This window comes from Elephas maximus, chromosome 9, assembly GCF_024166365.1.
Source record: "Elephas maximus indicus isolate mEleMax1 chromosome 9, mEleMax1 primary haplotype, whole genome shotgun sequence".
NCBI classification, from domain to species: Eukaryota; Metazoa; Chordata; class Mammalia; order Proboscidea; family Elephantidae; genus Elephas; species Elephas maximus.
The window spans coordinates 5792525-5816876 of record NC_064827.1 but is presented as its reverse complement, the minus strand read 5'-3'; the positions used below and the strand labels follow the sequence as shown (position 1 = coordinate 5816876).

The 24352-nt window shown below is 46.5% G+C and overlaps 1 protein-coding gene across 3 annotated transcripts in view; it reads left to right on the top strand.

Annotated features, from left to right (window-relative positions):
- The first annotated feature begins 4464 nt into the window (after positions 1 to 4464).
- RCL1 (RNA terminal phosphate cyclase like 1) overlaps positions 4465 to 24352 on the top strand; it is a 68652-nt gene continuing 48764 nt past the window's right edge. Inside the window, exons 1-2 of one of the 3 annotated variants that reach the window (XR_007518621.1) lie at positions 4465 to 4683; positions 22623 to 22694. Coding sequence is in view for 2 of the 3 variants with exons in the window: in XM_049895532.1 (XP_049751489.1) it covers positions 4548 to 4683; positions 22623 to 22694 (208 nt within the window). In the remaining variant the exon portion in view is untranslated. The remainder of the gene's footprint in view (positions 4684 to 22622; positions 22695 to 24352) is intronic. The other 2 variants (XM_049895532.1, XM_049895533.1) reach the window with 2 other exon arrangements.

Genomic DNA, 24352 nt, shown 5'->3' with positions numbered 1-24352 from the left:
AGTGACAACCCTGTGAATCACAGCAGTCTGATCCGCAACCGATCATGAGGATGGCGCCTGACCAGGCGGCATTTTCTTCCACTGTGCATGGGGCCACCGTGAGTTGGAAGCCGACTCAGCTGTAGCTAATTACAAAAACAACAGTAGTCAAATCCATATTCTAACTTTTGTTGGAGTAGCATCCTCCACAAATTAGACAATATTGGGACTGTTTTTAAAAAATACACGAAATATAGGATGGTGCCAAAGTGTTTTTTAATTAAAAAAAAAAAAAACTAAGACCATGTAAATATAAGAAGGCATCTAACAAGAAAGAGAATAATCTGTCTGAATGCAAACAGCCTAAGCCTGTCCAGCACGTGTTCCAAGTTTTTAAGATTCTAAACCGTCCTCCTCCTCTCCCTCACCGCAGGGCGGTTATCGGCCGTCGGATCAGACGCTGGATTGTGCACGAGCTGAGAGAAGCTACGTTCCTGCTCCATCTTGTCTCCCTGGGGAGCACAGACAGAAAGGTAGCAAAAAGTTTCGCTCAGCAACTTACCCACCAGCTCCTCTGTGGGAGAGAGATGTGGCAGTTTGCTTCCGTAAGGGCCACAGCCTTGGCAACCCTACGGGGCAGCCGTATTCTGTCCTGCAGGGTCCCTCTGAGTCAGAATTGACTCGATGGCACACAGCAATGACAAAACATATTTAAAATTATTACGTATATGATTGGTACAAGGAAGGACATCATCACTGTCTGTTATATCGGACACCCTGACTTTGTCCATATGGCTTTCTTTAAATAGAGGAACATACTTCAATACTGGAATGTGCTCACAAGGATCTTGAAATCTGAAACGAGGAAAGAAAAAAAACCTATCTTCCCAACCAGTGCGCATATATATTACGATGACGGGGAAATTCTATTTTTAGGGTTGCCAGCTGTACTGATGAATTACTGCAGACAATCCTGACAGCCGAGCCCTCCTCCTTCTTGGGGATCGCCTTGCACCTCTTGACCTAAAGTCTATCTAGCAGCTGTTCTTTCTTTCTTTTTTTGTTATAATTAAAAAAAAAAAAAAGTAGCTTAATGCCACATAAATACAAGTCTAATCCAGGATTACTGAGGCAGTGTCAAATGCAGCCACTTTCAAATATGGAAGTTTCCTTCATGGTAGTGATTTATTTACTTCTTCAGGATTTCATTTGGCTATTCAACAAATATTTATTTAGCATTTGGTATGTTTTGAGAATTAGTCTAAATATTGTATTTCTTATTTTATTTTTTAACTTTAAAGTTTTTTAATTGAGATGAAATTCACATAAAATTGACCATTTTAAACATTTTTCCAGCGAGAGGTATTTCATCAAGCCAGTTACCACTGTAACTAACAACAAGCTACCACTGTGGGCAGCTGGAGCTTGAAACCTCTGGGGAAACAAACACTGAGCAATCTGTGTCTCTGAGCTATCTCACCCAAGGGTTAGGGAGCTGAGGTACTTATGCACCGACTCCCATCCGTGTAACAAACACTATGAGGACTCTGTTGTTGTTAGGTGCCCTCGAGTGGGTTCCAAGTCAGAGTGACCCCGTGTACAACAGAACAAAACACTGCCCGGTCCTGCGTCATCCTCACAATCGTTGTGAGGCTTGAGCCCACTGTTGCAGCCACCGTGTCAATCCATCTCGTTGAGGGTCTTCCTCTTTTTCACTGACCCTCTATTTACCAAGCATCGTGTCCTTCTCCAGGGACTGGTCCCTCCTGATAACATGTCCAAAGTATGTGAGACTGTCTCGCCATCCTGGCTTCCAAGGTACCGTGGTTGTACTTCTTTTAAAACAGATTTGTTCGTTCTTCTGGCAGTCCACGGTATATTCAATATTCTTTGCTGACACCGTAATTCAAAGGCATCAATTCTTCTTTGCTCTTTCTTATTCATTGTTTGCTTTTGCGTGCATATGTGGCTACTGAAAATACCGTGGCTTGGGGCAGGCACACCTTAGTCCTCAAAGTGACATCTTTGCTATTTAACACTTTATCAAAACAAAACCCGTTGCCGTTGAGTCGATTCAGACTCATAGCAACACTATAGGACAGAGTAGAACTGCCCCGTAGGGTTTCCAAGGAGTGGATGGCGGATTTGAACTGCCGACCTTTGGGTTAACAGCCAAGCTCTTAACCACTGTGCTTTGGGGGGGGGGGAGATTAATTCCCCAGCACTTTTGGCCTGTCGAGTTCCATGCAGGTAGCCTCAGGCAGAGATGTAGGTGCTGGCAGAGGAAAATCAAGCAGGTTTGCCCTGAAAATAGCAACTGCTGAGGGGGTACAGACAGGGCACTCACAGAAGATAATCATTGTTTTCTTCAGGTTGTTGGGTCACTAAATGAGATGGAATACAAAAAAAGGGCTCCCTGCGTAGTACAAATGGTACACATGCTTGGGTGCTAATCGAAAAGTTGGAGGTTTCAAGTCCGCCTGAGGCCCGCTGGAAGAAAGGCCTGGTGACCTGCTTCTGAAAAATCAGCCACGGAAAACTCTGTGAAGCACAGCTCTGCTCCAACACACGTGAGGTTCCCGTGAGTCGGAGTCCACTGGAAGGCAGTTGGTTTTATACAAGCACAGAAACAACCCACTCCTTTTGCTCTCCCTTTTGCCCTGATACCCCCCATGACAGGATTCAGTGGAGGCTTTCAGGGCTTTGGGAGCCTCCGACACCCCCATGCCACCATCGTCAGCTTCCTAAAAGGCAGACTGAGGAGAGGACATCAGTGGCACTGGGTTCCCACCTCTCTCGAAGGACTTCTTGGCTGATTCTGCCAAGTCCTACCCACACCTCTACCATCTTGTCACCCTATAGGAGTTCAGACCGCAGAGGTGGGGGGCGGGAGGTCCTTCATCCCTGACTCTTATCCACAGCAGGCTACCTAGCTACATCCTCGGATCTAATTCCAGCTCCCACGCCGGTCAACCTCTCCTCCCTCCACCGGCTGCTCATGGTCCGGTGGTGGTGGAATAGTCCAGCATGGCCACCAACCATGTTACGATGTTGGACTCACAAGTACGTAGTCATTGGATAGTTAGCTGTGCATCTTTGGAGGTTTTTGAGCAGAGTGACATAATTCAATCTTTCAGAGTATTTTGGGTGTGCTGGAGCAGCTGGAAAAAGAAGAGAAAGAATGAAAAACAATATGTGTGTATGTAAAGTTATAGCAACTACCTATGTACTTTGAGGCATGCAAGATAGGAGGGGCTGACGTGCAGTTAATTGCCAAAACCAAAACCATTGCTATAGAATTGGTTCTCATTCATGACGACCCCACGTGTTAGAACAGATCTGAGCTCCATGGGGTTTTTGTTGGTTGTATGGAGTCTGGTGGGCAAAGGTTAGGCACTTGGCTGCTAACTGAAAGGTTGGGGGTTTGAACCCACACAATCTCTCCTCGAGAAAAACCTGGTGATCCTCCTATAAAGATTACAGCCTAGAAAACCCTATGGGGCAGTTCTACTCTCTCACATGGGGGTCGCTGTGACTTGAAATTGACTGGAGGGCACCGGACAACAATCTTTTCAGATCACCAGGCCTTTCTTCTGCCGTGCTGCTGGGTGAGTTGAACCGCCAAGCTTTCAGTTGCAGCCAAGTGCAAACCCTTGGTCCACCCAGAGACCTAGGGAACCCAAAACCAAACGTGCTGCCGTCCAGTTGATTCCGACTCATAGCGACCCTATAGGAGGGTAGACTGCCCCATTGGGTTTCGAACTGCCCACCTTTGGTGAGCAGCCAAGCTCTTGATAGCTGGGCCACCAGGGGTACGGGGAACGTAAATAATGGGACCATGTGACGGGGCAAAGCGTGGTGTCTCATAATAAAAACAAGCAGCGGCCTGGTGTGGGAGGACTCGGGCCCCAGCACAGGCTGCAACTGCCAGCCTTGCACCTTCCTCGAGTCCGTGTGCACGACGGGGCTGGCACTGCCGCGCAGGTCCCAGCCGGGACAGAGAGGAGCGCGCCTGCGACAGGCTTAGCGCGCCAGCCAACGGTAAGAAAAAGGCGGCGAGGTGATACCAGCCTCCCCCGGGGCTCGCAGCAGCAGGGACGCCCAGTAGCCGGCACCCCGCGGCTCGGGAGACCCCGCGAGGTCAGCCCGGCTGCCGCGCGCGCCTCGGCTCGGTTTCGCTCTCCCGCGCTCCCTCCCGCCTCGCGCTGTTGCCGGGGTCCGGGCCCTTCCCAGCTCCAGCGAGAACCAATGGCGGCGCGGCGCGGGCCCCGCCCAGCTCTCGTGGGGACCAATGGCAGCGCGGCGCCGGCCCCACCCTGATCCCGCAGGGGCCAATGGCGGCGCGGCCCGGCCGGGCGGGGAGGCGGGGAGCGGCCGCCGCCCCGCCCCGCTCCCCTCTGACCCGGTGTCTCGTCGCTCGGTCTTCCTGTTCCAAACCACGTGGACGCGCCGGGGGCCGCGGTGCGGGAGGGAACCCGGGCCGCCGCCGCCGCCGCTCCCCGCCGCCGCCCCGCGCCCCCGCGCCCCCCGACCCGCCGCGTCCGGCCCGCGGCCGCAGGGGCGCGCACATGGCTACGCCGACGCACTCCCTGGGCTACGCGGGCTGCAACTTCTTGCGCCAGCGGCTGGTCCTGGCCACGCTGAGCGGGCGCCCCGTCAAGATCCGCAAGATTCGGGCCAGGGACGACAACCCGGGCCTCCGAGGTAAGGCGGGGAGCGCGCCCCGGGAGCCGAGGGGACGGGGCGCGTGCGCTGGGGACTCCGGGTCCCTGGGGATCCCTCGGGGTGCCGCCGGCGGGGCTGTGTCGCCCCCACACCCGTGTCGCCGCGAGGGTCTCGGGCTGGGCCCCAGGGGAGCGCCCCGCCGCGCCGCGCCTCCGGGCCCTGGTGGTGAACAGCTACACGTTCTCCGGCGTGGGGTGTTGCAACACCCGGCGTCGCCCCTCGCTCCCTTCCAGTCCCTCCTGCTCTCGCCGTAAATCTCTCGAAGGAGAAGAACAGTTTCTTGGCCCGAGCCGTGGTGAATGGGCGGACATAAAGGTGGAGAGTCTTGGAGAGAGAAGTCCCCCTGGCTGGTTCCCTGCCCTGTCCCCAGGCAGGTCTCAGAAGCAGCTGCCCCAGGACACCGCCGTCCCTGTCACCGGGACTTCTCGGCTGCCCCCACACCCCTCCTGCCTTGGTTTTCAGCTGTGACTGCGATTGATGCGTCCGGGACAGGAGCTTTGAGAGAGTTTTTCACAGTCGTGGGCCTAGTGCGTTGACTTTAGGAAAGGGTAGGTGACAAGCCGTCAACTACGGGCTCCAAGCCCCCTTTTTGCCCTAGGAAGGCAGGTAGGTTAAAGTAGGCCCGGCGGGAAGCCTCATCCTGTTAGATGGTGGTCCCCGGAGTAAGACACATGTTTGAAAGCTTCTGTCTGGTTATTCCAAACTGGGAGACTCAGTTAAAGAAAAACAAAGCCGTCTGCAAATTGAAGGAAAGGGGTTTGTAGTGGTTCAGGCGGCCTGCTGGGGCGTGTTGATGTGTTTAATTTTGCACTGGCTCCCATGTTAGGTGGCCCGCCCATTTCATCGTTGGCCTGGATGCATTTTCTGGACAGTTCCATTTATGCGGCTCTTGAATGGTGATTGGTTGAACATAATGCCATGTCATTGCTGGAGATACAAGATTAGGAAGGAAAGAACCAGAAGACCCCACATTCCGTGGTGAGGAGCTCGGGGGCTTATGGTGGTACATGGCTCCTGAGCAGGTTCGGGGGCATGGTTGGACGGTTTGTGCCTGGTTCTCAGCATCTGTTGCTCTTGTTTTGAATCTGACCCTAAGGCAAAGCAATTGCTTGGTCTCTCCACTCTGGGGCATCTGCCCCTAATCTCCAGATTAACCCAGAGAACTTGCCGCTAGCTGGATGGTAAGAAGACAGACTTTCACTTTCTGAGAACCCTGGGCATACCTTTTTTTGTTAGATGAGTAAAAGTACTTTAGCTTGGAGAGCTGGTATTTCTAACAAATAAAGTGCAGATAAGATGTTACTACTACCGGCTGCGGTTGAGCCAGTTTCTACTCAGGGCAACCCCGTGTCTCATAGAGTAGGACTGAGCTCCATTTGGGTTTTCTTGGCGGTAATCTTTACAGAAGCAGATTGCTGGAACTTTCTGCCGAGGCTCCACCGAATGGGTTCGAACCACCAACCTTTGGATTAGGCAGTGCAAACCGCTTGCGCCACCCAGGGACCAACACGTAAGACACACTGTGTTTATCTCTTGAGAGATGGCTTCCAAATATTTATTGGCCCAAAGCATGTCCCCCTCTCCCCACCCCACTGTTAGTGAGCATTCCCTCACCATCACATACATGAGCTCTCATTTCTCTGAAGAACAGGTTTTGGCCACTTGGCACATTCCTGAAAGGGTGCCAGACCCTGGTACCTGGGGGAGGTAGTCCCGGCTGGCATATGTGCTGGTATTTTATGGAGAACACTAGTGTAGAGCATGATTTGCCTGACCTCATAGGTATACCAGAGAAAAAAGAGATTGCAAATTTAGACCTCGTTATGTTGGCTCGGAAACCCTGGTGGTGTCGTGGTTAAGTGCTATAGCTACTAACCAAAAGGTCAGCAGTTCGAATCCGCCAGGCGCTCCTTGGAAACTCTATGGGGCAGTTCTACTCTGTCCTATAGGGTCGCTATGAGTTGGAATCGACTCGAAGGCAGTAGGTTTTTGGTTGGTTTATGTTGGCTCAGAAACCCTGGTGGTGTAGGTTAAGAGCTACGGCTGCTAACCAAAAGGTTGGCAGTTCGAATCCACCAAGCGTTGAAAACTCTATGGAGCAGTTCTTCTCTGTCCTTTAGGGTCACTATGAGTTGGAATCAGCTCCATGGCAACAGTTTTGGTTTTTTTTTTTTTTAATGTTGGCTCTGAGGAGCCCTGGTGGTGCAGTGGTTAATTGCTTGGCTGCTAACCTAAAGGTCGATGGGTTGAATCCACCAGCAGCTCTATGGGAGAAAGATGTGGCAGTGTGTTTCTGTAAAGATGACAGCCTTTGAGACCCTATGGGACAGTTCTGCTCTGTCCTGTAGGGTCACTATGAGTTGGAATTGACTCAGCAGCAATGGGTTTGGGTTTTGTTTTTTTCTTTTTTTGGTTTGCTGGCTCCCAGACCTCAGAAACTTGTCAATGTTTGCCTGCTTAATTTCCTATAGGGGGAACTGAGATATACCTATATGGAGGTATCCATAGTGGTTCAGTGGTAGAATTCTTGACTTCCACATGGGAATCCCAGGTTCGATTCCTGGCCAGTGCATCTCGTGTGCAACCTTGGGTGTTGCTGTGATGCTGAACAGGTTTCAGTGGAGTTTCCAGACTAAGACAGATTAGGAGAAAAGGCCTGGCAATCCACTTCTGAAAACCAGCCAGCAAAAACCCTTTGGATCACAATGGTCCAGTCTATAGCGGATCATGAAGATGGCGCAGGGCCGGGCGGCATTTTGTTTTGTTGTGCGTGGGGTCCTCGTGAGTTGAGCAGCTAACAATGACAGTAAATGCATTCATAGGTATATGTATATATACACGTGTACATACACAAATACATGTAATCTCTGACACGTGATTTGTTGTAGTCAAGCGAGGGCTTGGTAACTTGATTCAAGATGCAGGCAGTGACAGCATTGCCAGTCATCTATATCCCCTTCCTCTTCCTGACACATCTGAGAGTTGGAGGGAGCTCAGAGCGTAGCCCATGAAGTCTTTGGCTCAGATGCGTGAATACCGTCTCCTGAAGGTCATTGCTTCATAGCCCTTGTGGTGTGGGCTTTGGAGGGTAGGGATGGCAAAGGTGTCTTCTGCTTCAGGAGCGGTTATTCATTCAGAAAAGGGTTATGTACAAGTCCTTGAGGGGTGTCAAAGTGAGCAGTTCACTGCCCGCGCTCCAGGTGCTTGGATCTAAGCCGGAAGAGCTTGGGTGAGTGGCTTGAGCAGCCTCAGGTGGGAACAGCTGAGTGTTGTAAAGGGACTCAGGGGGCTCAGAGCAGAGACTTCCCTGGAGGCTATGAAGCCAGGCTGGCTGGATTTACCTTGGATATTGACAGACAGGGTTGAGATACGACTGCAAGAATTTTTGTCAGTGAAACGGTTAAGTCAAAAAATTCTTTATTTCCTTTATTATGAGGTAAAATCCTTCTTTTGTCATGGTCGTAGTTGTTTGGTGGTTACGAGCTGGGTTCTGAGTTAGACCTGCCTTTCGGTTCTAGTTCTGCTTTTTGCTATTAATTCTTGGCCCTTGGGCAAATCCTTTAACATTTCTGAGCCTCAGTTTTCTCATCTGTAAAATGGGGCCAGTACTCCCTGCCTCATAGGGTTATTCTGAGGGTTAAAAGAAATAATACTTGAAAGTGCTCTGAATAGTGGCTGGCAGGTAGGAAGAAGAAATGTTAAATGCTTTTATTTTTATGTAGCTTCTACCCACTAGTTATAATTCTGCTTTCTGGGGCCCCAAATCTGTTCTTGTTTCTTCTGTGCAGGAACCCATCAAATGTTTGAAGAGAATTATTCCCTTCTCCTTGTCTTCCCTTTTCAATCTAAGGGTTTCCTCTTAGGTGATTGTTCCCAAAAGTTTGGGGGTTGAACGTATAATGTGGAGTCCCTGGGTGGTGGAAATGTTAAACGTACTTGGCTGTTAACTGAAAGGTTGAAGTTCAGGTCTACCCAGTGGAAGAAAAAAACCTAGAGATGCCTCAAAAGAAAGGCCTGATGATCTCCTTGTGAAAAACTGAAAACCCGCCGAAGCCAGCTCTGCTCTGGCACACGCGGGGCTGTCACGAGTCAGAGTCGGCTAATGCAATTTTTTAAAAATGTATGATGCAGTGGTTGGTTCTCAACCAGGGATGGTTTTGCTTCCCAGGGGACACTTGGCAATGTCGGGAGACATTCCTGGTTGTCAAAAGTGGGTAGAGGCCAAGAATGCTACCAAATATTGCATAATGCACAGGACAGGACAGTTAAACAAAAAAAGAATTGTTTAACCCAAAGTGTGGATAGTTCCGAGATTGAGACACCCGGGTCTAAGGCACTTAATCACTAAGCCTTTTCTCAAAACGCTCCTGAGAATGGCGGCACGTGGTAACAAGAAAACTGCACGAAGATTCAAAAGGGATGAGCCCCAGGTCAGACTCTGATTTCAGGCAAATCACTTAATCTCTTAAATAAAGCTTCCTCTTCTGAGAAGGAGGGATTTTAAATAATGACAAGAATTTGAACCCCAAAGAAAGAGAGTCCAACCCCTGGAACGGTTTCTATAACGATGCGACTAAACGTGTAACTGAGGCTTCACTCTTGAGGAATATAGGTGACTATGTTGCCCGATTATACGCTTCCCCGCAGTGAGGAGGAAGTAAATATTTTTTGGTGCTGTCTTGTTGTTAGCTACCATTGGGTCGGCCCTGACTTATGGCGAACCCGTGTGCGACAGAACGCAGCATTGCCTGGTCCTGTGTCATCTTTACGATTTTCGGTATGCTCGAGGCCATTGTTGCTGCCCCTGTATTTAGAGTGTCTTTCAACCTAGAGGGCTCATCTTCCTGCACTGTATCAGACAGTCCTCTGTTGTGACTCCTGGAGTTGGTTTTCATTGGCTAATTTTTGGAAGTAGATTGCCAGGCCTTCCTTCTTATTCTGTCTTACTCTAGAGGCTCTGCTGAAACCTTCCCACCATGAGTCACCCTGCTGGTATTCGAAGTACCAGTGGCCTAGCTTCCAGCATCACAGCAACACAAGCCACCACAGTAGGACGCACTGACACATAGGTGGTAGGGGCAGCAGTAGCGTGTGGATATTCAGCGCTACATTTATGGTGCTCCATTTTATTGGTAAGCGACATTGTGATAAACAGAGAAATGATTGACGTTGTCAAGGATTTCATTTTATTTGGATCCACAGTGAACACCTGTGGAAGCAGCAGTCAAGAAATCAAATGATGCCCATGGCCTCAGGGAACATCTAGCTCAATTGGCATAACATGGTTTATAAAGAAAATGTTCTACATCCTGCTTCGGTGAGTAGTGTCTGGGGTCTTAAAAGTTTCTCAGCGATCATCTAAAATACTCCACAGGTTCCACCACGTTTGGAGCAAGAGAGAATGAAGAAAACCAAAGACACAAGAGAAAGATTAATCCAGAGGAGTAATGGACCACAGCAACCACGGCCTACACCAGACTGAGTAAAGCACAACTAGGTGGTGCCTGGCTGCCACCACTGACTGCCCTGACAGGGATCACAATAGAGGGTCCCGGACAGAGCTGGAGAAAAATATAGAACAAAATTCTAACACACACACCCACCCCAGACTGATTGGTCTGACAGAGACTAGAGAAACCCTAAGAGTATGGCCTCTGGACACCCTTTTAACTCAGCACTGAAGTCACTCCTGAGGTTCACCCTTCAGCCAAAGATTAGACAAGCCCATAAAACAAAACGAGACTAAGTGGGCACACCACCAACCCAGGGGCAAGGACAAAGTAGGCAGGAGGGGCAGGAAAGCTGGTAATAGAGAACCCAAGGCCAAGAAGGGGAGAGTGTTGTTGACATGTGGGGTTGGCAACCAATGTCATAAAGCAATATGTGTATTAATTGTATAATAAGAAACTAATTTGCTTTGTAAACCGTTTTCTAAAGTACAATAAAAAAAAAAGTTAAAAAAATCAAACGATGTATTGCATTGGACAAATCTGCAAAAGACCTCTTTAAAGTGTTAAAAGCAAGGGTGTCACTTTGAGGACTACGGTGTGCCTGACCCAAGCCATCGTGTTTTCAGTCACGTCATATGCATGTGAAAGCTGGATGATGAATAAGGAAGACTGAAGAAGAATTGATGCCTTTGAGTTGTATTGGCTAAGAATATTGAATATACCATGGACTGCCAGAAGAACGGACAAATCTGTCTTGGAAGAAGAACAGCTGGAGTGCTCCTTAGAAGTAAGGATGGTGAGACTTCATCTCACATTTCGGACACATTACCAGGAGGGATCAGTCCCTGGAGAAAGACACCACACTTGGTAAAGTAGAGGATCAGCAAAACAGAGAAAGACCCTTAACAAAATGTATTGACACAGTGGCTGCAACAATGGGCTAAAGCATAACAATGATCGTGAGGATGGCGCAGGACTGGGCGGTGCTTCGTTCTGTTGTACACGGGGCTGCTGTGAGTCAGAACTGACTGACAGCACGTAACGACAATATTTTATCAGTATGTCACAGTTTATTCTACCGTTGGTAGACATTTGGGTTGCTTCCAATTTTTAGTTATAGGCAGTGATACTAAGAATATTTTTGTAAAGTCCTCTGGTACATGCAGTGTGTATTTCCACTGAGCGTGTGCTGGGCCGTAGGTTATGCTCATGTTCAGCTTTGGATACATGCTATGAAACAGTTTTCCAAAGTGGTCTTACTGCTTACATTGCCACCAGCAGTAGATGAGAATGCCAGTCACTCCAAATCCTTGTCAGCGCTTGGCATCGTCAGGCTGTGTTTTCACTGATGACTGATGAGGCTGAACACCTTTTCTTTTCTTTTTGCCTTTTTTTTTGTACTTTAGATGAAGGCTTATAGACCAAGTAACTTCTCATTAAACAATTAGGACACATTGTTTTGTGACATTGGTTGCCAACCCCCCCCATGACATGTCAACGCTCTCTTTCTTGACCTTAGTTTCCCCATTACCAGCTTTCCTGTCCCCTCCTGCCTTCTTATCCTTGCCCTTGACTGGTGTGCTCTTTTAGTCTCGTTGTGTTTTATGGGCCTGTCTAATCTTTGGGGAAACCCTCGTGGCGTGGTGGTTAAGTGCTACAGCTGCTAACCAAAGGGTTGGCAGTTCAAATCCGCCAAGCGCTCCTTGGAAACTCTATGGGGCAGTTCTATTCTGTCCTATAGGGTTGCTATGACTCAGAATTGACTCGACGGCATTGGTTTTTTTTTTTTAATCTTCGGCTGAAGGGTGAACCTTAGGAGTGACTTCATTACTGAGCTAAAAGGGTATCCGGGAGCCAAACTCTATGGGTTTCTCCAGTCTCTATCAGATAGCTAAGTCTGGTCTTGTGTGTATGTGTGTGAATTAGAATTTTCTACACTTTTCTCCAGCTCTGTCCAGGACCCTCCATTGTGATCCCTGTCAGAGCAGTTGGTGGTAGTAGCTGGGTACCATCTAGCTGTGCTGGACTCAATCTGGTGGAGGCCATGGTAGATGTGGTCCGTTAGTCTTTTGGACTAATCTTTCCGTTATGTCTTTGGTTTTCTTTACTCTCTCTTGCTCCCGAAGGGGTGAGACCAGTGGAGTATCCTAGATGTCTGCTTACAAGCTTTTAAGAGCCCAGGTGCTACTCACCAAAGTAGAATGTAGAACATTTTCCTTGTAAACTATGTTATGCCAATTGAGCTAGATGTTCCCCGAGACCATGGTCCCCGCGGCCCTCAGCCCAGTAATTTGGTCTGTCAGGGAGTTTGTGTCTATGGAGCTTCCATGACCTTGCCTTCCTCAAGGTGTGGTGGCTTCCCCAGTGCTGTGTACTGTCTTACCCTTCAACAAAGTTACCACTTACCTATTGTCTATCCAGTGTTTTTCCATCCCCACCCATCCCCTCCCTCATAACCATCAGAGATTGTTTCTTTTTGTGAACACCTTTTCTTTGATGTATTGATCAGTTGGGTATCCCCTTGGTGAAGTGTTGTTCAGATCTTTTGCTCATTCTTGTCTTGGTTTCTCTTTTTCTTACTGATTTGGTGTGTGATTAATATGTTCTAGAAATGTTAAAGTATTGCAGGTATCTGGTTCCGCTTTGTGACTTGTGTTTTCAAAAACTTTTCTTATTTTTTATTGTGCTTTAGATGAAGGTTTACAGAGCAAATTAGTTCCTCATTAAACAATATGCATTGTTTTGTGACATTGGTCGCCAACCCTGTGACGTGTCAACACTCTCCCCTTCTCGACCTTGGCTTCCCCATTTCCATTCATCCAGCTTTTCTGTCCCCTCCTGCCTTCTTGTCCTTGATCCTGTACTGGTGTGCCCATTTAGTCTCATATATACGACTGAGCTATGTTTGTTATTGTTTGTTTTGTGGGCCTGTCTAATCGTTGCTGGAGGGTGAACCTCAGGAGTGACTTCAGCATTGAGTTAAAATGGTGTCCTCCAGGGGTCTTTTCACAGTCATAATGATGTCTTTTGATGAACAATAATTCCTAATTTTGATATAGTCAAATTTGTAGATCTTTCTGTGTCCTTTTAAAGAAATCTTTGCCCTACCCCAAGGCCATGAAGATATTCATCTTGAACTTAAAAGGCTTCTGCTTGTAAATACAAAGGCTTTATTCTGTCAAAGAAACTCATTTTTCTTACCTTTAAGAACAGAATTTTACTGAAAGATAGATGTTGAATTTTATCAGATACCTTTTCAGTAGTAATGAAGCTGTTTATGTCTTAATACTGCGTTTAGCTATGTCACACTTTTCTTTGGGCTTTATCTACAGCCCATTCCTGGGATGTGTACCCTTCATCATAGAGGGTGGTTTTAAAATGTGGTATGGCCTCTTTTCTAGGACTCTTAGAATTTTTTTTTTCCATTCTTTTTTTCTAAATTTTATTTGTTTTGTTGTTGAGGATGTACACAGCAAAACATATATCATTTCAACAGTTTCTACACGTACAATTTGGTGACACTGATTACATTCTACAAGTTGTGCAACTATTCTCACCCTCCTTTTTTTTTTAAAATAATTTTTATTGTGCTTTAAGTGAAAGTTTACAAATCAAGTCAGTCTGTCACATGTAAGCTTATATACACCTTACTACATACTCCCATTTACTCTCGCCCTAATGAGCCAGCCCGCTCCCTTCTTCCAGTCTCTCCTTTTGTGACCCTTTTGCCAGTTTCTAACCCTCTCTATCCTCCCATCCCCCCTCCAGACAAGAGATGCCAACACAGTCTCAAGTGTCCACTTGATACAAGTAGCTCACTCTTCATCAGCATCTCTCTTCTACCCACTGTCCAGTCCCTTCCATGTCTGATGAGTTGTCTTTGGGAATGGTTCCTGTCCTGGGCCAACAGAAGGTTTGGGGACCATGACAGCTGGGATTCTTCTAGTCTCAGTCAGACCATTAAGTCTGGTCTTTTGATGAGAATTTGGGGTCTGCATCCCACTATTCTCCTGCTCCCTCAGGGGTTCTCTGTTGTGCTCCCTGTCAGGGCAGTCATCGCTTGTGGCTGGGCACCATCTAGTTCTTCTGGTCTCAGTATGATGTAAGTCTCTGGTTCATGTGGCCCTTTCTGTTTCTTGGGCTCATAGTTGTCGTGTGACCTCGGTGTTCTTCATTCTTCTTTGATCCAGGTGGGTTGAGACCAATTGATGCATCTTAGATGGCTGCTTGTTAGCATTTAAGACCCCAGACGCCACACTTCTACGTGGAACGTAGAATTTTTCATCTCTTCTCATTCCATGAGATTAGTTTCTGATTTCATTTTTTTTTTTTTAAGTCGTGTTCTTAACAGTTCTGCATTGAAGCTACATTTACGTATTTTTATTATTTTTGGTACTTTGGAACATGTAATATAAGAATTTTTTCATTGAATGTTGGAAAAATTTTTTCCAGTAACTTTATCAGTGTTCTTTTCTGTTTGTTATTTGATGATTTTCTTCATTCCCTTTGTTATAAGTCTTTTTCCGCCTTTGTTTTATCTGTCTTGGTTTGTTATTTTTTAACATAGTTGTCTGTCTTTGGAGGCCTGGTGGCACAGTGGTTAAGAGCTCAGCTGCGAACCAAAAGCTTGGCAGTTCAAATCCACCAGCTACTCCTTGGAAACCCTATGGGACAGTTCTACTCTTTTCTACCCTGTCCTATAGGGTCGCTATGAGTTGGAATTGACTTGATGGCAACGGATTTAGTTTGTTTATTTTTTGGCCTGTCTAAATCCCAGCAGTGCAGTAAATAATAGAGAATAGTTTACCACAGACACTCTTATGTGTTTTAGTAGTTGTATTATTTGCTTATTTTTTATTTTACTAATTCACATTTTTTCCTTTTACAAAAGGATGAGGCCATTGATTGTATTTTCTCAATGAATTAGCTGATTTTATTTATTTATCTTTTCCATTTTGTTTATCTTTTTTGGGGTTTTTATTTCTTTTTCTTTTGGCTAGTAATTTGTTCAATTCCTAAAAATCTAGGTTCATTTTACTCTTGCTTTTTTTTTTCTTAAGTATTATCACATGTAGGGTAGCAGTCTTTTTCCTTGGTATTCTCTCAAATATTTTCATAAATTTATATTAGTTTAAAATATTTTACCATGTTTGACAGTTTTTTTCGTGACCTGTTCATAATTTAGGAAACATGCTATGTATTTCTTTAGATTATAATATTACTTATCACATTATGTGTATTATATATAAGTGTACGTATTGTATTTATAATACGTTATTTCCAAGTGGGTGGACATCGTTTAGTTTATTCTGAGAATTGGGTATGTGTTTGTGATTTCTGCCTCTTTGGATTTAATGAAGAAAACAATGACTCCTTATTTCACTTGTGAACAGTTTGCTGTCTTGTCTTCCAGTTACTACTCTGAAGAAATTGAAATCACATTTATATATTATTTTCTAATTTTTTTCTTTGATATACTGTGAGCATTTTCTCATGTAATACTTCTTTTAAAAGCATTTTTAATGGCTGCATAGAATGATAAAGATTCATCCTAAATTATTTAATAAAAGCAGTTTTGTTGGCTATTTAAATTGTGTTACAGTATATTGTGCTTTTAAATTTAAATTTTATGTATTTTAAAAAATACATGCACATGGCGTGAAATTCAAAGGAAACAAGGGTTTACAACGGGAAGTGTCTGTCTGATCCTGTCTCCTCCCCACCCCTGAAGCAACTAGTGTTACTGGTTGTTTCTTTTCAGGGCTTTTTTTTTTTTTCTTTTGAGGCTGGTAACTTGCTTTTTTAAAAAAAAAATTTTTTTATTGTACTTTAAGCGAAAGTTTACAAATCAAGTCACTCTTATACAAAAATTTATATACACCTTGCTATGTACTCCTAATTGCTGTCCCCCTAATGAGACAGCCTGCTCCTTCCCTCCACTCTCTCTTTTCGTGTCCATTTCGCCAACTTCTGACCCCCTTTGCCCTTTCATCTCCCCTCCAGATAGGAGATGCCCACAGAGTCTCAAGTGTCTACTTTATCTGAGAAGCTTATTTTTCACCAGCATCTTTTTCTATCCCAGGGTCCAGTCCGATCCCTGCCTGAAGAGTTGGCTTTGGGAATGGTTCCTGTCTTGGGCTAACAGACGGTCTGGGGGCAGTGACCACTGGGGTCCTTCTAGTCTCAGTCAGACTGTTAAGTCTGGCCTTTTTATGAGAATCTGGGGTCTGCATCCCACTGCTCTCCTACTCCCTCAGGGGTTCTCTGTTGTGTTCCCTGTCAGGGCAGTCATCGGTTGTAGCCGAGCACTATCTAGTTCTTCTGGTGTCAGGCTGATGTAGTCTGTGGTTTATGTGGCCCTTTCTGTCTCTGGGGCTCATAATCACCTTGTGTCCTTGGTGTTCTTCATTCTCCTTTGGTCCAGGTGGGTTGAGACCAATTGATGCATCTTAGATGGCCGCTTGCTGGCATTTAAGACCCCAGACGCTGCTCTCCAAAGTGGAATGCAGAATGTTTTCATAATAGATTTTATTATACCAATTGACTTAGATGTCCCCTGAAACCATGGTCCCCTGCCCCCTACCCCTGCTACGCTGGCCTTCGCTATTTTTTTCATAAACAAATATATAAATATATATATAAATATATATTCTTTTTTTTTTTTTCATTTTACACACAAATGGTATCTGCATCTTACTTTTTTAACTGAACCATGTACCTTGGAGATGATTTATATCAGTATGTAAAAAGAACCTTGCAGTGGGATTCATTACCTTTTTGTGTGGCCTTTCTAGCCATTGTGTTGTAACTCTCACCCAGGTGGCTGTGTTGTGTGGTAGGGCAGTTGTGGCCTACCAGGGGAATTGGTCACTTTAGCCTTAAAAAACAGCCAATTCCAGAGCAGAGAGGAGGGTCCTACCCCCACCAAGGAAGGACAGCCGGGAGCAGAGAGCACGTCCTCTGGACCCAGGATCCCTGTGCTGAGAAGCTCCTGGAAGCAGGAGACAGCAAGCTGCAACCCTGAGGAGGGCGAGGAGCGGTGGGCGGAGGGATCTGGCAGCAGGAGATGGTGCAGGGGGCTTCTGGGCCCACAGAGAGAAAGCTGAGTGCCTTTGGGCAGAGACGGAAGGCCAGGGAGAGGCTGTCCCGATGGAAGAACTGTGTCCTGGGTGTTCTTGAGTCTGAATCGAGCTGTTACTTCCCTTAGAAGCCCCGTAATTGTGAATATGGCCTGTGAGCTCTCTGTGGCCATTGCAGTGAGTTCTAGAACCCCGTGGAGTGCGCTGTGGCGGAGAAGGCTGGTGTCAGAGTTGGTAAGGATGGCCTCCACCTCACAGGAGCCAACTTTGGACTGTTGATCTTAGTTCTCCATCCCCATCGTGAAGTTGGAAGGAGGTCAGACACCGCCCCCTTGCCGTTTTTTTATAAAATTATTTTGGTATATCTTATTGTTGTTGGTTGCACTCAAGTCGATTCTGACTCATGGTGACCCCGTGTTTGCAGAGTAGAGCTGCTCCCTGGGGTTTTCAAGGCTGTGACCTTTAGGAAGCAGGTGGCCAGGCCTGTCGACCGAGGTGTCTCAGGGGGAGTTTGAACCACCAGCCTCTCGGCTTGCAGTTGAGCACTTAACCATTTGCGCCACCCAGGGACTCCTGCTCTGATATAGGTTGTTGCGTGCTGTCGAGTGGATTTTGACTATGGCGACCCTGTAGGACAGAATAGAACCGTCCCATAGGGTTTCCAAGGCTGTGTGATCTTTGTGGAAGCAGATCGCCGGGTCCTTCTCCCACAGAGCCACTGGTGGGTTCGAACTGCCAACCTTTTGGTTGGCAGCAAAGTGCATAACCACTGCGCCAGCAGGGCTCCTTCCTAATATATGGCCGGGCCATAATTTATTTAACCAGCCTGGTGTTTCTGGATATTTAGGTTATGTTGTAATACTGTTCAGTGGAAACTGTGTTTGTTGAGATTTGCTCCTTGTTTTCAAAGTGTACATCTTGTGATCCTATTCCTTTTGCATTTCTTGGTGAGGAGTTACTGGGCCCTTAAAAAATGGTGAGCTCACTTATTGGTGGCGTAGGGAGGGGAGGCATCAGGCATGAGGTGGTGTCTAAGGACATCCTGAGATTAAAGGTCCTGGCGTTTAAAAATTCATTAAAATGTAAGATGTAATAACAAAAAATACATAAAACGTAAAAGTAGTGCTTAACAGATTGTTAAATGGAAACCTGTGTGACCCCCATCCAGGCCAAGAAATAGAACATGCCAGCCGCCTGTGCCCCTGCCCATTCCCAGCCCCGTTCCACACCCCGGAGTCAGCACACTCCTAGCTGTCATAGCGTTGATTCAATTTGCTTTTCTTTATAGTTTAAAAACCTAGTTGAGGAATTCCTAAACAATGTAGTAAAATCGTGCTAATTTTTGGGTCTTCTCCCCTAACGGTTTCAGAGACCTGAAATTGCATACCTTCAGGAGCACTCTTGAAGAGGAAGAATCACAGAGAGGGTGGGAGGGCAGGACAAGGAACCCTGTCATCTTGTCTTCCTGAGGTTTGGGACTGTCTCAGCTCTTTAGAGCTGCTGTAACAGAAATACCACAAGTGGATGGCTTTAACAAATGGAAACTTATTTTCTCACAGTTGGAGGCTAGAATAGAAGTCCAAATTCAGACCGGCAGCACCAGGAGAAGACTTTTTCTGTCTGTCGGCTCTGGAGGAAGGTCCTTGCCTCTGAGGTTCTGCTCCTGGGTGATCTTCATGTGGCTTGGCAGCTCTCTTCACTCATCTCTATCTGCTCTCTGCTTGCTTTTTATACCTAAAAAGAGATTGCCTTAAGATAAACCTAAAAACCTACTGTCGTCGAGTCGATTCCGATTCATAGCGACCCTCTCAGACAGAGTAGAACTGCCCCATAGGGTTTCCAAGGAGCGCCTGGTGGATTCAAACTGACAACCTCTTGATTAGCAGCCGTAGCTCTTAACCACTACCACTACGCCACCAGGGTTTCCTGACTCAAGATATACCCTACACTAATCCTCCCTCGTTAACATAACAGAGACAACCATTCCCAAATGGGATTATAACCTTAGGCATAAAACCAAAAAACCAGTTCTGTGGAGTGATTTCAACTCTTAGTGACCCTATAGGACAGGGTGGAACTCTTAGTGACCCTATAGGACAGGGTGGAACTGCCCCGTAGAGTTTTCAAGGAGCACCTGGTGGATTTGAACTGCTGTAGCTCTTAACCACTACACCACCAGGGTTCCTACCCACAGGCACGGAGGTTAGTGTTCACCTTGGTTTTTGTTGATTGGAGTACACAGTTCAGTCCATAAGAGGGGCTTCTGGTCACAATGGGTTTAGATGAGCCCAAGCTCTTTTAGTACCAGCTGCTGGAGCACCCCTCTGCAGCCAGGACTCAGGAGCTGGCCGTGTGTCTGCTGCTTTGACGTTCTGCTCCCAGAGCACCTGTTTGCTGTGGCTGGGGTGTCCTGCACGGAGGTCGCCATGCGTGCCCCTCACCTGGCATTCCTGTCTGTGCTCAAGTGTAAGAACCCCTGTGGATTGCAAAAAATTTCTCTCTGAAGTCATGCTTTCTTCTTTCCTAGACGGTAAAAGTTACGGCGTTGAATCTTGGGCTTTATTCCTAAGGATGTGTTTCTCTCCCATTTAAGTGCTTGGAAAGTGTGAAGAAATCAAAGGTTTGCTGTATTTGAGCAGAGCACCTGTTTTTGCTATAAACTGTTGTCAAAAGTAGCATTATGATAGAAATTGAGCCTGGTTTTTAAAAAAAATTTTTATCTCCTTTGTTCTTGTGGAGAAGACACACAGCAGAACATTCACCAATCCAGCAGTTTGTACACATACAGCTCAGTGACATTGATGACAGTCTTCAGGTTGTGCACCCATTCCCATTCTCCTTTCCTAAGTTATTCCTCCCCCGTTAGCAAAAACTCACAGCCTCTAAGGTTCCTATCTGATCTTTCGAGTTGCTGTTTTAACAGCATCAATTTGATCCCATATTAAAAAAAATAAAAAATAAAAAAACCCATTGCCTTAAAGTGAATTCTAACTTATAGTGAATCCTACAGGACAGAGTAGAACTGCCTCATGGGGTATCCAAGGAGCGGCTGGCGGATTCAAACTGATGACCTTTTGGTTGGTAGCCAAATGCTTAACCACTTTGCCGCCAGAGCTCCTGATCCCATGTAGGTAGTTCTTAAAAGAGCATAATGCTCAAAGCAGACATTTTTTATTAGTTAAGCTGAACTATCGCTGAGTCTCATTTTTGAAAACATGGACTATTCTGTATAGACAAGACCACGGAAATCATTCCTAGTTTAACTCCGTAGCTCAGTTTCTTTCACACTTTGTGATGACTCCTTACAGTAAGCATGCGTTTTTTTAACCACGACCTACAGTCTTACATATTTTTTTTTAGTATATGTAAGACTGGAACAGAAGTCTCATGACTCGTGTACACCCACTTCCAGCCTTTACTACATGCAGTGACTTCAGTATATTTTATTCTGCTCGAATTATATTAAAGGTAACTGTTGGTTGGGGGCCCATGAAATTGACTTCAGGCAGGTCAGTGTCTGCAGTTGAGAAGGGACAGTGGTTTTCCAGAGGGAGAAACTGGCTCAGGGGAGTAAACTGAGCAGAGGCATACTCATGGTGTGGCGTGGCGTGGTGTGGCGTGGCGTGGCGTGGCAGAAGGCATGGGCCTTGGAGCAGGACAGACTTCAGCTCAAATCCTGGCCCTCGCACTTGGCAGGCATTTGACCAGGGCAAGTAAGTCAACATTCCTGGGTCTCAGATGACTGTAAAATGGGATAGTCCTCCCAGCCTGCCTCGGGGCTGTAAGATTAACTGATAGACCCGCTGGCATACAGTCAGCGCTCAGTAGCCAGTAGCAGCGATCCGCCATGGTCAGTTGTCTGAGGGCTTCCAGCCCAGTGCTCCTTTGTACAGATTGCAGAACTCACCAGGACAGGAGTGTTGAGTCGCAGGTGGATGGGAATTGCTCAGTTGACCCGCCCGCCTTGGGGATCAGTTCAGGTGACTGCTGGGGTCAGTGCCCCTTAGCTCTGCAGGCTGATTGCAGGAGTTGGACTGCCTCAGAGTGTCAGCTGTCATAGCTCAGTGCCTGCAGAAGGGCTGACCCTCCTGTCCTCGTTCACGGGCAGGAGATTGAAGCTCAGGCGGTACGTGTGTGTGTGCGTGCGCGCGCGCTTGCCTGTGAGATCAGCTTAGGGAGAGACTAGAGGGCATACTCCCCTGTGTCTGTGTCTGCCCCTGTGTTGCACACTTAAAAGCCTATTTTCTCTCTCTCTTTCTTTAAAGAATGACCAGCTTTTATGTTCCAGAAAGGTTTATTTTCTGGTCATAAAAGGAATTAATATAAATTTGAGCATAAAAATATAAATAAGAAAATTGAGTTCTGATAAAATCCTGTCACCAAGAGAAGCCCATGTGTTAACTTTTGACATTGTTTCTTCCAGCCCTTTTTCCTGCCTTTGAGGGAAGTGGCAGCAGTTCTGTATCTTCAGGTGCCTTTGTGATGGAATCAAAAGCTGAGCTGCTTAGAGAGCTGGGGGTCGCTGTGGTGGCCGAGGAGGGGAGGGGAGGCACATTGTTGGGCGGGGGTGGTGATCTGTCACTGTCTCTGAAACGGAAGAGTGGCCCTTGACTTAGTTAGCCTTCTTCCTCCCAGGAATTCAGATGTGAGGAAGATTTTGACTTTAAAGCTCTTCCCTATTTTCTGCCACTCCTCTCTTATTTGGCATGCCCCCTAGAGGTCAGTGGAGTCTTGGTGGTGCAGTGGTTAAGTGTGAAGGCTGCTAACCGAAAGGTCAGCTGATGGAACCCACCAGCTGCTCCGTGGAAGAAAAGACCTGGAAACCTGCTCCCATAAAGATTTCAGCCTCAGAAACCCTGTGGGGACAGTTCTACTCTGTCCTATAGGGTCGCTGGGAGTTGGAACTGACTAGAGGCAGTGTGTTTTTCAGAGGTCAGAAGAACAGATCTTAATGGGTTTTATGCTGCTGAAGTTAATACCCCATTAAATTGCTGGTGGAGTCCCTGGGGGGTGCAAACGGTTAACTCGGCTGCTAACTGAAAGGTTGGAGGCTCGAGTCCACCCAGAGGTACCTTGGGAGAAAAGTCTGGCAGCCTGCTTCCAAAAAATCAGCCATTGAAACCCCTACGGGGCACAGTTCAGAGTCAACTCGATGACAACTTTTCCATGGAATGTGGATGCTGAATTGCTTGTAGTAGTGCTACTAAAGCTGTGTGTGCTGGTCAGTGCTTTCCCCCTGCCTCACGCTCCTTACCCTGTGATCTGTGAGGCCGTGAGGAGGAGCTGGGCCTGACGCAGGAAGGTGCCCTGGCCTCTCCGACTCGGAACTGAAGGGCTCTGGGGAACCGTGATCTGGTGTGAGGCTGACCTGTTTGCTCTTCGCCCGCAGATTTTGAAGCCAGCTTCATAAGGCTGATGGACAAGATAACTAATGGTTCTCGAATTGAAATAAACCAGACAGGTAAGCCCCTTCTCCCCACACTCCTGAAAGCACCTACCTGTAGTTTGTCAGCATTCCCGTTTCTCACTTCTTTTGATGATGTAAATCCTGTGTTCAGATGGAAAGACTCAGCTTCCTGTTGGTGATAGACTGTCCAGGGGTGTATGAGAAATCCCCTGAATTAAGAGAAATACACTCCATTTAAGGAAGTTAGAAGACTGTGGGCATTTCCAGACTAACAAGCAAACACTTCCCTTTTTTTTAACATAAAAATGTACCTAATGTTTATGCGTGACTTTCAGAACCCATCCACTCATGTTATCTCATTAAATTCCTACAACAAACTGTGAGATAGTTGTGTCTGCTGAGTTTTTATTTTGTCTTTTAAAACAACTTTACACAAGTACATGCAAAAAAAAAAAAAAAGTGAAACTCCCTTCAACCCTTTCTTCTTTAATTCTTTTCTCCAGCGGTGGCCACTCTCACAGCCTCGGGGGAGTGCTTGTCCCTATTATATACGTTTGCCTGTGTGGGCGTGTGCGTGTGCGTCAACCGGAGCACACGCGTCATTTTGTTCTTCAGCCTTTTTTTCACAGCAAAACTGTCTCAGAAATTTCCCTGTCAGCACGTGCAGAAAAAAAAACCCATTGCTGTCCAGTCAGTTCTGACTTATAGCGACCTTATAGGACAGAGCAGAACTGCCCCATAGGGTTTCCAAGGAGTGCCTGGTGGATTTGAACTGCCAGCCTTTCGGCTAGCAGCCATAGCACTTAACCACCCGGCACATGCAGGCCCACCTCAATGATATTCCACTGTGTAGATGCACAATAACTTATTTAACTGCTCCTCTAATTCTAGACATTTAAATTATTTCTACTTTTTTTTTTTCCATTAAAAACTCTTGTATCTGTATTGTGTAGGAGACCATGACAAACACCCTTTGGCCAACTCCATAAACTGTGTACCTTTGCACACATATTCAGGAAACTCTGAACTCTTTCTTGAGAAAGAAGACAAGCTTGGGTTCTTAAGTGGCCCTGTCCCACCTGAGACTCGTTGTTCTGTAGCTGCTTTCAGCCATACCTTGCAGAGAACAGGTTGAAGGCATGAGAAGTTCAGGTGTCCTTTGCAAGATGGTGATTCCACTGGCTGGCCCTCCTTGGTTTGTTTACTTTGACATTGCTGGAGATTTTTTCAGCCATTTTTTATTGGTGATTCTGAGGAGATAAAGTTATTTTCTAGTCAAATCTGCAGCTGAGTTTAGGGAGTAAGGCATGTATATGACCCCACTCTCACCCTGCCCCCCACCCCCCGCCTTATTCTGATGATCTGGTTCGTTTCTTGTTTGCTGGTTCGTAGACCTAGACAGACAGATTGGCATGGTGTAACTGATTTCACACCTAAATGGTTATATAGTTGTTTTTTGACTTTTTGACCTAAAGGATTGGTTTCATGATCTTGATGCCATTTACAAGGAATGACTCTTTGAGAAGGGTTGATTTTCTTGATCAGATTCTGGTTTTGATTGTGATCATTTGGATTTTAGTTTTTAGGGTAGTAAAACCTAAATTTACTTTCTGAAACGCCCAAGAGCTGCCACCCTCTTGAGGGACTGTACACACGCATTCCTTTTACGTCAGATTGGGGGTTTGGTAGATTGCGCCGGAGGACACTGCAGG